At 39.6% G+C, this 12,719-nt stretch overlaps 1 protein-coding gene across 6 annotated transcripts in view; it reads right to left on the bottom strand.

Annotated features, from left to right (window-relative positions):
* The window catches only part of inpp4b (inositol polyphosphate-4-phosphatase type II B), a 561,052-nt gene that overhangs the window by 86,205 nt on the left and 462,128 nt on the right, over positions 1-12,719 (bottom strand). For all 6 annotated transcript variants that reach the window (XM_052042054.1, XM_052042063.1, XM_052042079.1 and 3 more), the window contains 2 exons: positions 10,626-10,756; positions 7,189-7,296 (listed from right to left, as the gene is read on the bottom strand). In XM_052042054.1, coding sequence (XP_051898014.1) covers positions 7,189-7,296; positions 10,626-10,756 — 239 coding nt within the window. The remainder of the gene's footprint in view (positions 1-7,188; positions 7,297-10,625; positions 10,757-12,719) is intronic.

Below are 12,719 nucleotides of genomic sequence, written 5' to 3'. Positions count from 1 at the left end.
AGAGATGTTTCCATTGCACTAACAGAAACACAATAAGACTACAGCCAGAAAATGATTAAACCACTGCAAGTAAAACCTGAATAACTACAAGTTAATTTCCCTTATGATAAAAGTATCATAAAAAAGTTATATTGACTTGTAGCAGAAATCATGCAAATGTCATCAGTTCTAATGAATTAGAAACCAATTGTGTGGTTCACTATTCTGGTAGCAACAACACGAACTAAATGAAACGCCACAACTGCCCTCAAACCATATATTTCTCTGTGCCACTGAACAGAAAGATTATATCTTAAAAATGAATCTTGCACTGATGGCCCAAGGCAAAGGGAATTAAGAGACTCCTCTGTCACTGTAGCCTAGATCAATAATGTGCTGCACAATTTCACTGCTCTCAAATAGGCGGGTGGCACGGTAGTGTAGCGGTTAGCGTAAAGCTATTACAGCACCAGCAACCCGGGTTCAATTCCGGCCACTGTCTGTAAGGAGTTTGTAAGTTCGCTCCGTGTGTCTGCGTGGGTTTCCTCCGGGTGCCCTGGTTTCCTCTCACATGCCAAAGATGTATAGGTTAGGAGCTGTGGGCATGCTATGTTGCCACCAGAAGAGTGGCGACACTTGTGGGCTGCCCCCAGCACACTCTCAGTAACGCAGAAAGACACATTTCACTGTGGGCTTCGATGTACTTGTGACTAATAAATAAATCTCATATTATCTTGTAACCAACCATGGGTTTGTTTGCATTGCAAAATCCAGAGCTGTCAAGTATCAATTATTTGGAATGGCATTCACAGAGCCCATTGTCTAAGGTGATGTCAGAATGGGACTGAAAGAATCAAGGTTTCTTTCTTTTTGCAGTTAGTCATTCTTTGAGATCTGGATGTTATTGCCAAAGCCAGCATTCATTGCCCACACCTAATCCTATTTCTGATGGATAAAATTCAGAATTAAACCTTGCCTGACTTCCTAAATAGTGTTATAGCACTATTTAAAGAACATGAGGGAAGTTCTCCCTGTGTCATGACCAGCATTTTTTCCTGAACCAATATCACTGAGAAAGCTATTCATTCATCTCATTTTTATTTGTGGGAATTTTCAGGCATGGGAATTTACATTAGAACTGTGCACAGACCCAACATTCTTAATACATTACATACATATTCTTTCATGCATACAGGCAGGCAGATGGGGGAATAAGCCAGGAAGACCACCTAGAGGCAATGAACTAGTGAAAAAAAAATTAAGAAACAAAAAGATCCAGTCGAGATACATCTGCTCGAAGTATTATTGTTTGCTGCAGAATCCTACACTTGGTAAAAGTCTGGGAAAGATCAACAGTGATGACACTGACATGGCTCCTGCTTAGTCAGAGACAGACAGCACAGAAACTGACACTTCAGCCCACCATATCCATGCTGACTTTTTTGCCTATCTACTCTAATCCCTTGGCTTTCATTAGATCCTTATCTTTCTATGCCCTGTCTATTTAAGTGTCTGTCTAAATGCCTTTTAAACATAGTACTTGTATCCAATTCTACCTCCTCCTCTGGCAGCAGCATCCAAATATTAACTACTCTCTGTGTAAAAAAACCCATCCCTCCAATCCCCTTTAAAATTCCTTCCTCTCACCTTAAACCTATTTCTTTTTGTTTTTGATACCCCTACCCTGGGAAAAAAAGATTGTGACCACCTACCCTATCTATGCCTCTCATAAGCTTATATACTTCCATCAACTCATTGGCAGAGTGTGATGAAAGGATCTTTTTAGTGATCATAGAACAGTGGGCATCTCTATGGAAATTGTTCTCAGATGGTAAATGATAACAGTTTTAGTGGGGTTGGAGAAGATGAAGGAGACATTGGAGATTTTGGGGGGGGGGGGGGGGGGGGTGGGGAGCAGAGTCCTACAGGGTTATCTTTTTGAGCCTGGTAGAAACATCATCTGTCTGGCTACTAGGGTAATTGGTACTGTAAAATGCCCTTAAGTAAAAGATTGTGGTAGGAGAATAGAGGGTGGGGGTATTGGTGTTAATGGCCATTTGTGAGGAATAGTTTGCAGAGAAATATGTGGGGGAATGAGATCAATGGGTTTGCTCGGGAAACTGACATGGACTTGATGCACTGAATGTACTCCTGTGTTGTAAGGAAATGAATAAAACATGAAGTCGTAGACCACAAAGACAGTTGTAAAAGCACTTACCATGTATTCAGACCTTCAACTTCCAGTTTGCCAAGGTCAGGAAAATCCAGCCAAAAATAATTAAAAACAAAAACCATGTCTGATTGGTTAAGCATGTGCCTCCTTTAAATATTGGATAAGACTATCCACTTCCTGAGAAATGACTGGCTGGATGCTCCTCATCTTGCTACAATTAAAACCAAAAATTGGATTCAAGCATTGGGAAATGTGTTTCAATTTTTGTTTAAGTTGTTTTTTAAATCAATACATATTTTTAAAGGAATTTTGCTCACCTTACTGCACTATGTGAAAAGGGTTTTATCAAGTTGGTCTCCCCTTTCTATATCATTGATTGGCCAAATTAATGTTATTAAAATGAATATTTTACCTAAATTTATATATCCATTTCAGGTTTTACCTGTTTTTATTCCTAAATCTTTCTTTGACTCTTGAGTCAATTATTTCTTCCTATATATGGAATAATAAACATCCTAGACTAAATAAAGTTCACTTCAGAAGGTTAAAAAGAACAGAGGTTTAGTCTTACCTAATTTTAGATTTTATTACTGGGCAGTCAATATACGAAATCTTACATTTTGGTTACACTACATTAATCAAGAGGCTCGTCCTGTATGGGTCTCTTTGGAAATTAATTCTGTTAAAAAATTTTCTATCATCTCTTTGCTTGGTTCTTCACTTCCAATATCATTAAATAAACTAACAGATAATTTAGTAGTTAAACATGTTTTGAGGATTTGGTTACAATTTAGAAAATATTTTGGTTTATTGAGTTTTTCTTTGTCCAGTCCCATTTTCTTTAATTACTTTTTTAAACCTTCTATGACTGATGTAGTTTTTAAAGAGTGGGACAAATTAGGTATTACTTGTGTTCAAGATCTGTTTGTTGGAGGAAACCTTTCTTCGTTTGAACAATTGTCTACCAAGTATAATTTACCAAAAACTCATTTTTTTTTAGATATTTACAAATTAGAGATTTTCTTCGATCTCAATTACAATCTTTTCCTTTAAGTCCTGATAAGAATTTATTACATGTAATTTTTAATTTGGAACCTTTTCAGGATGGCTCAATATCTAATATTTATGACAGATTATGAGGAATGAGTAAGGTGCCACTAGATAAAATTAAAAACGCTTGGGAACAAGATTTGCAGATGTCAATTTCTGAGGAAACTTGGAATGAAATTTTCAAGTTGGTTAATACTTCGTCATTATGTGCTCGTCATTCTCTCCTTCAATTTAAAGTGGTCCATAGAGTTCACTTGTCTAAAGATAAATTATCCCGATTTTATTCTGACATATCTCCCTACTGTGACAAATGCAATAACAGAGTGGCTTCCTTAATTCACATGTTTTGGACGTGTCAGAGTCTTAAAAAATATTGGACAGAGGTCTTTCATACTTTTTCTGTACTTTTCAAAATAAAATTTTAAACTTAATCCTTTGACTGCACTGTTTGAGATTGTTAGCAACATAATGAGTTTCCATCGGAGCTTATTCTTCAGAAGCAACATTTCAATGTTGATAGACGCAGTCACTTGCATTGTTTCAGTGGTCCTCCCGTTTGATGCCCAGGATATATGCAAGCAACAGAGGTGGAAGCCAGTAAGGGTCTTATTGTAATGTTGGTACATGATTCAGGTTTTGCTGGACTAAGGAAGGGATATCATTAGGATAGCTCTTTAAAACAGGACCTTCATCAATTTTTTTTTTTAAGGTCTCTATTTCCAAAGCTACACCATCGTAGTTTGAAAAAAGCAGCACAGCTGCAATCAAACTGGTGTTCGACTTCTTCACTGATGGAAATCCACTGGGGGAGGTAACTCCTGAGAGATGGAAAGTACTCCACGTACTCCAAAGCCACCCTTCCAACATGGAAGGTGGAGGGATGTTCAGCTACTTCTCACCCTTACCAATATTCAGCCATCTCCTATTCAAGTTAATTTCCATATAGATGCCTACTGTTCACAAGGTGAGCCACCAGATAACGGTCATCTGCAAACTGAAGGTCATAAACTGTAGGTTTTGGTGGTGAATTTTAGTCTGGAAGCAACCAATGTTAATAAAGTTTCCCATCGAGTTAATACCGGATACTAATCCTGGGTGATAGATCAACTGTGATGGGGTTGATGATATGATTACAATCAAGTAGATGGTGAATAAGATGGAGCCAATCACACAACCTTGTTTGGCCACAGTGTCCACGTAGACTGTGCAGTCTCAGATCTTCCATTCAGGACAGTGATGGTCATATCATTGAGCAGAAGCAACCAAAATCTCCACGATTTCTGCAGACAGTATTCCAGATGTGGACCAAGTCATGGGCCAGACATTAGAACCACTAGATACTTTAAAGTTAAGGTACTTGGCACCATTGAAACATAAATGCCCTCAATCTCAAATTTATGGATAGAACCCTGGGAAGACCCAAATATCATCATTACCTGGCCACCAAGGTTCACTGAAAATGTTCATGGTCAGAATTGGAATTGGTTTATTATTGTCACTTGTACCGAGATACAGTGAAAAACTTGTCTTGCATACCATTTATACAGATCAATTCACTGCACAGTGCATTGAGCTAGTAAAAGGTAAAACAATACAGAATGTGGAGTAAAGTGTCACAGCTACAGAGAAAGCGCAGTGCAGAGAGACAATAAGGTGCAAGGTCATGACAAAGTAAATAGTGAGGTCAAGAGTCCATCTTATCGTACTAGGGAACCATTCAATACTCTTATAACAGCAGGAGCCTGGTGGTATGTGCTTTCAGGCTTTTGTATCTTCTGCCTGATGGGAGAGAGAAGAAAATGTCCCAGGTGGGTGGGGTCTTTGATTATGCTAGCTGCTTTACTGAGGCAGCAAGAAGCATAGACAGAGTCCATGGAGGGGAGACTGGTTTCCATTATGTGCTGTGTCTATAACTCTCTGCAGTTTCTTGCGGTCATGGGCAGAGCAGTTGCTGTATCAAGCCGTGATGCATCCAGATAGGATGCTTTCTATGGTGCATCAATAAAAATTGGTGAGAGTCAAAGGGGACATGCTAAATTTCTTTAGCCTCCTGAGAAAGTAGAGGCACTGGTAAGCTTTCTTGGCTGTGTGTCTATGTGGTTGGACCAGGAAAGGCTATTGGTGATTTTTCTCTCAATCTCAGACAGATGCCTGTGCACTAACCCCCTTCCTGAAGTCAATAACCAGCTCTTTTGTTTTGCTGACCTTGAGGGAAAGGTTATTATCATGAAACTATGACACTAAGCTCTCTATCTCCTTCCTGTACTCTGACTCATCATTACTTGAGATATGGCCACTACGATGGTATCATCTGCAAACTTGTAGATGGCATTAGAGCAGAATCTGGGCATGCAGTCATGAGTGTATATGGAGTAGAGTAGGGGGCTGAGGATGCAGCCTTGTGGGGCACCAGGGTTGAAGATAATTGTGCCGGAGGTATTGCTGCCTCACTGATTGCAGTCTGTTGGTCAGGAAGTCAAGGATCCAATTGCAGAGGAAGGTGTTGAGTCCTTTATCTCAGAGTTTGTTGACGAGTTTGTTTGGAAATACAGTATTGAAGACAATAGTCTAACATAGTTGTTTTTACTGTCTAGATGCTCCAGAGATGAGTGTAGGGCCAGGGAGATGGCGTCTGCCATAGACCTGTTTCAATGGTAGGCGAATTGGAAGCTTGAGGTTTTCAGGAAGACTGGAGTTAACACTTGCTATGACCAGCCTCTCAAAGCACTTCATGATGGTGGATGTCAGAGCCACCGGTCGGTAGTCATGAAGGCACATTACCTTATTTTTCTTAGGTACCGGGATGATAGTGGTCTCCTTCGAGCAGATGGGAACCTCAGATTGAAGCAGGGAGAGGTTAAAAATGTCTCCAAATACCCCCGCCAGCTGATTTGCGCAGGATCTGAGGACACGGCCAGGGACACCATCTGGACCAGGTGCTTTCTGAGGGTTCACTCTCTGGAAGACTGATCTTACGTCCTCAAAGGTGACCATGGGTTCAGGTTCAATGGAGGCTGTTGGGCTGGGTGGTGGTCACGTTTGATGGGCTATCAATCACTGTCACATATTCTTATTTTATCTAGGAAGTGTAAAATCCGATGTATTTGACTGTCAGGCAAATTCTTCCACCCAATCTCCCCTGTGTGTATGCTTGTGCAGAGATTGATTGAATAAAAGCTTTTTAGATCAACACTGGACTCTGAGTGGCTCTTCCACCACAACACCATCAGCACCTGGCATCCACAATGCTAAATCGTGTCCATGATCACAATTACTGTTTCTTTTACTCTCCGGACTAACTGAGGCTCAGGGCAGTTCCAGCACCCAGACTCGGATAACATACCCAGTTCTGGCCACAGAAATTGGATGCTTCCTGGACATCATGGCTGCAACATCACATCAAGTACTCAGCTTAGCAACTGAACCATCTGGAGAACCCATTTGTGCCGCATTGATCAAACAACTAAAATTAAATGACCATTCACCAATGAATGTTTTCCTCCAGAAGAAACAACTTGGTAGCTTGATATGGCCTTTATCCAAAGAGCTCTACCCTCTATAAACAATGCTAGTCAGGATTACAGAGCTCAGAGGAAAGCTAAAATTAACGTTTTCACTTTAGTTTTTAAAGGTTGATGAAATACACAATATAAAGCTGATCACTGCAGTAACTTTGAATACATTTAACATTACCTTTGAATAAATCTACATATCTGTCCAAATCCCAAACTTCTAGCCTCACTCCCAGCAGCAGGCACCAGCCCTGAACTTGAGGATTCCTCCACAAGCTAAAGGCCTCAACATGTATAAAGCCCATTCATTAGCATACATTGTAGCTTATGAATATCCAGCAGTGGGCCCACAAACAAAACATATGCTGGCTCACCACATTGCAACAATTCTGTTGCAAGTGAGGACAGAATATTAGGCAATAGCATTTAAATCTGCACTGCGTAAAAATGATGTATTTGACAAAAAAACCTTACCTGTTTTGGCAGAGCTGTTCTGGATTTGCATTCGCTGTAAATGTAAATTAACGGGAACAAATTCAAGCTTCTTCTCCCCTCTGCTGCAGCTTGGTTTAAATGACGACCCTGCAAATCAAACACATATCAAGCAAGTTTTGTCAAACGGAGGTCAATGGGCTAAGTTTTCCTGGGCCCAGCCTGTCGTCTGAAATTGTCAGTCATGGTCCCCATCTGCCTACATTTACCTGAGATCTTGCTGCCCAGAGAGAGCGAGAGCGAGATTTTAAAATATGGTTTGAGTAGACAAGTAGCACTATACCTTATTGTAATAACTTCTTATTCTTGTGCCATCTGTTAATCACTGTCAAGCAGATTAAGGCACTTGGGATATCCAAAAGATTAAGGCACATGGGATCCATGGAAACTTGGTAGATTGAATGAAATTGGCTTGGCCATAGAAAACAGAGGGCAGTGGTGGAAGGTGTTAATCTGACTGGAGGTCTGTGTTGGGACCTCTTAAATGATTTGGATAAAAATGTAGGATAAAAATCTGATTTGCAAGTTTACGGATGACACAAAAATTGGTGGAGTTGTAGATAGTGAGGAAGGTGGTCAATGGATTTAGCAGGATATAGACCAGTTGAAAATGTGGACAGAGAAATGACAGATGGAGTTTAATTGAACAAGTGTGAGGTGTTGCTCTTTGGGAGGTCAAGTGCAAGAGGAAAGTATGCAATAAATGGCAGGACCCTTCGGAGTATTGATGTACAGAGGGATCTTGTGGTGCAAGTCCATAGCTCCCTGAAAGTGGCAACACAAATGGATAAGGTGGTGAGGGCAGTATATGGCATGCTTCTCTTCATTGGTCAGGGCACTGAGTATAAAAATTGGGAAGTCATGTTGTGGCTGTATGAAACTTTGATTAATCCACATTTGGAGTATTGTGTGCAGTTCTTGTTGCTGCATTACAGGAAGGATGTGGAGGCTTTGGAGAGAGTGCAGAAGAGGTTTATCAGGATGTTGCCTGGATTAGAGAGTATTAGCTATAAGGAGAGATTGGACAAACTTGGGATTGTCTTCTCTGGAGCGTCAGAGGCTGAGGGACGACCGGATGGAAGTATATAAAATTATGAGAAGCATAGAGAGGCTTCGGCATGTGCTGTGGACAAAGGAAAACCAAGGGATATGCTATACTTCAATTTCCAAAAAGCACTTGATAAATTTTTGCATCAAGGGGTACTGTGAAAAACAAAACTTAATGCTGTCGGAAGTAGCAGATGGCATGGATAGAAGATTAGCTGCCCAACAGGAAACAGAGAGTAAGCTCAAAGGGTCCGTTTCTCTCTTCCCTTTCTTATCTGGATGGTAAGTTGGAAATGAATGGTGTGCCACTTCAGTGCTGAAACCATAACATTTTGCATCGAAGGAACCAAAGGTACATCTTTCATCTCATTACTTAAGGAAGGCTGCAAATACATCGGAAGCGGTTCAGAAGGTATTCTAGACTGATACCTGGAACTGATGTCTTGTTTTATGAGGAAAGGATGGGCAGGGTAGGCATGTATCTTCTGCAGTTCAGAAGAGTTAAAAGGGCACGATTGAAACATGTAAAATCTGGAGAGGTCTTAAAAGATGAGACAATTGTCTTTTTCTTTCAAATGGATTCTTCCTCAAAAGCTGAAGCAAGAAAAGTCTTTGAATAATTTCAAGGCAGAGTCAGGTAGTGTCTTGAAAAGCAAGGGGGTTAAAGGTTACTGAATATAAACAGAAATATGGGGTTGAATTTGTAATCTAATCTGCCATGATCTTATCGAATGGCACACCAGGCTCAAGAGGCCGTGTGGCCTTCTCCTGTTCCTAATACGTATGCAACAGAGATCTCAAATATAGTTAGATTTCCCTGCCCTGGATAGATTATTCTTAAAATTTCCATTCCAATCTTAAAGCTAATAGGCTTCAGTAAGGACCCCTTTGTTAAATGAACTCTTAACACAATATTGTATTGGGAAATAGCAACAAGAACCTGTACAGCTTCTGATGGTGATTACTACAGGCATTCCTCTGACATTCTCATAAATACCAAGGAATTCTATTAATGATTTTCAGAGTCTCTGCATATTCTCCAAAGAAATAAAGGTGATTCAGTCATAATACTACCTGAAATTTAAAGTGTGTGCCTAAGGTAATAATTTTCAAGCATCTGAATGCTAATGTTAATAAAGGTTTTCTTTAGTGCATAATATTTGATGGTTTGATAATGCAACCCATTAAAAACATTAAGATGTATGGAAATAAGAGGTCAAAACCAGATAATCAAACTACAAAATATTAATTGGGCAATTAGTCTACAAAAACTACATATAGGATCTCTCAACTTGCATTCACAAAGAAAAAACACAGAACATAGACAATGCAAATGTTAAATAATTAATTGTTTCACCCATTTTAGAAGAAATTAGAGAAAATAATTTTAGTTTAAAATGAGATTGACCTCAGTCGAGCAGACTAATTTTATTGACTGGCTTTGTTTTACTGACCAGCTCATCAATTATGATCACTCACTGTCACTTCTACATTAAAATAAATTTGATTCAAACATCTGTTAATTATATTGCCAACATATTGACATTTAAACTATTCATTAAATTAACAATGGAATTAATTTTCCAAAGAAATTAAATATAACCAAATAAAGTGGTATGATCAAATATACTTTAAAATTTATAAAAGTCAACTTATTATTTGTAAAACATTCAAATCTATTCAAAATGGGTCTACAAAATTTAATAAAGGTGCCAAATAACTTTGTAAAAATCACCTTATGTTACCACTGCATGGAATCATACAGCAGAACATGTTATGACAACACTCCTTTCCAAACAAACAACTTCTGTGAGAACTTGACAACTTCGCCCACACCAACCAAATTATTTGTTCAGTCAATTTCCAACATGTCCAAGTTAGTTAGGAAAGGACTTTTCTTCAATTAGGTCTCTCATTGATGAATAAAATCACAAAATCACCAACAGAAGAACTGTAGTGATCTCTCCAGCTAATGGCTGAGAAACTAAACCATTAGAAAGCAGCACGAAATATTTAACTGGAATTCAAATCAGCCTCTGCTTTTCACTCAGATTGAGACAGCTATTGTTCCCCTCAAGTTGGTGCTTATGGGTTTCAGATTTCTAATGGTTTCAGTGGAAATATACATTATTAGAAGAGAGATCTCAAACAATCAATGGATTAGACTAAAATTCAAATTCATTTTAATTTTCAAAGTTGATCCAGATCAATTCTGAATTTTTCTTACGCATGAAAAACTGAATATTCACAATTACTTAGGAGATAAAATTGACTATTTTTTCCTGTGTCCACAATAACATGACAAGAATTCTAAATGGCTATCACTTGAACAACTAGAGCCTCCATTCTTTGCTTGCACTGCCGTCTGGTACCTGAGAATTTATTGAGCTCTGTAAGTACTTCTTGATAGCTGCTAATCATCTGTTGGTAATGGATGGTTACATTTTGGCGTAGGGTGTCCCAATGAGCAGAAAGCTCGCCTAGCTCCTCAAGATCTTGCAACCTAATAGATAAATATAAAAAGAAAATTTCATCATCAATTTCAAACTAGTTCAGTAGCAAGATGTTGATAAATCACCTTTTAAAGAAAAGGATATTCATAATGATATGTACGGAGTGCCAGCATGTCAGAATTTAATAAAATATAAACCCGTTATATAACAGATGGGCTGAAAATGGGTCAACAGAATAGCTGCGGAGACTACAACTCACTTACTCCTAATAAGTCAGGCCAGACAACAATCACAGGCCTATGTCACACAACTCATTCGTCGTTAGTAACAATGACCAATGCAGAGTGGAGGCATCCTCAGCTGGTCTTGCCTATATGTGAACCGCCAAAGTAGTTGACCTTTAACTGCCCCCTGAAATGGCCTAGCAGGCCACTCAGTTATACCAGAATATGTGAAAACAAAGAAAAAATAAAATTGGACCAACTACACAAGAATGAAAAGGTTCCAAACCCAGACTTGACAAAGTTGCTCCTAGCCCATTCAATCTTGCAAAGTCCTTCTCACAAACACCTGGAGCACTGATGCCGCCACAGATCAGTCAGATAACAGCCTGACACAGTAAACATACCAATCCCTCTTTCCATCTCAATCCCTGCATTCATCCTGCCCTACCAGCTGAACTGAATGACAGTGGCATACAGGCAGGAGCCCTGGGAGTCCAGACCTCGCAAGGACTCACAGCATGGTAAGGAAGCTTCCCCCTTTCCACCTCTGATTTCCCTCAGCTGATGAGTCAGTGCTCTTCCAAGTTGCACAAAACCTGAAAAAAGCACTGAAATTAGCAAGGTTCCAGGACATATTCAGGTGGGGAACTTTTATATCCATCACAAAGGGTGGTTTGGTAACATCACCACTGACCAGGCTGGCCGAATCCTGAAGCAAATGGCTGGCAGATTGGTCCCCTGGCAGCTAGCGAGTGAACCAACATGGAGGGATAAACCCACCTAACCTTATCCTCACTACCTACATGTAGGACATTCATCACTTCACAACAGCAATAGTAGAAGTGATCACTGCAGGGTCTTTGTGGAGACAATATTACATCCTCACACTGGCATCCTCCACAATGTTGTATGGCAAAATGAGAAAGATTCACAACTAGGCATCAAGGAAGCATTAAGGGCCATCAGCAGCAGCAGAAATCTGTAACTTCATGGCCTGGCATATCCTTACTATCAAGCCAGGGGATTAACTTATGTTTAGTGAATAGCACAGAAAGTATGCTGGGAGCAGCTTCAGGCATAACAAAAATGAGGTACCAATATGGTGAAGCTGCAATATAGCACTACATGTGTAGTGAACAGTAAAAACAGTATGCAATAGAGAGAGCTGAGTTCTCATGACCAACAGAGCAGATCCCCTGGCTCTGCAATCTTGTTACATCTAGTTGTATTCCCTTCAGTAACAGCTCACAGTGGCTGCATTGTGTAGCATTTACAACGTGCACTACAGTTACATGCCCAGGCTACACTGGCAGCAACTCCCAACCTCGACTTTTACAGCAAGAACAATGGCTTCAGGCACATCAGAACACCACCAAGCATGTGTTCCATCACCATTATCAGGTGCAACTCCTGGAAATTCCTTCCCAGCAGCACTGTGGGAGTACCTTCACCAGAACAGCAGTTCAAGAAAGTGACTCAGAAGATAAAACAGAAAAGAAGAACTAAAAATTTAAGGAAGAAGGTAAAATTAAAATACAAGATGAAGCTAGCCAGAAATGTGGAGAGTTTCTATAGATAATTAAAAAAATGTAAGAGTTTCTATAGATAATTAAAAAAAAATAAACAAAGTGAGCACTGGTAGGCTGGAATGTGAAGTAGAAGTTACAAATCAGATCAACCACGATCTTATTGAATGGCAAAGTAGATTCAAAGGGCTGGTTCTTGCTCCTAATTATTAGGTTTACATGTAAGGCAGCTCACCATCAACTTCAAGGGCAGATAGGGATGA

The sequence above is a fragment of the Pristis pectinata genome, chromosome 2, assembly GCF_009764475.1.
Source record: "Pristis pectinata isolate sPriPec2 chromosome 2, sPriPec2.1.pri, whole genome shotgun sequence".
Lineage (NCBI taxonomy): Eukaryota > Metazoa > Chordata > Chondrichthyes > Rhinopristiformes > Pristidae > Pristis > Pristis pectinata.
This window is presented reverse-complemented; position numbering and strand designations above follow the sequence as displayed.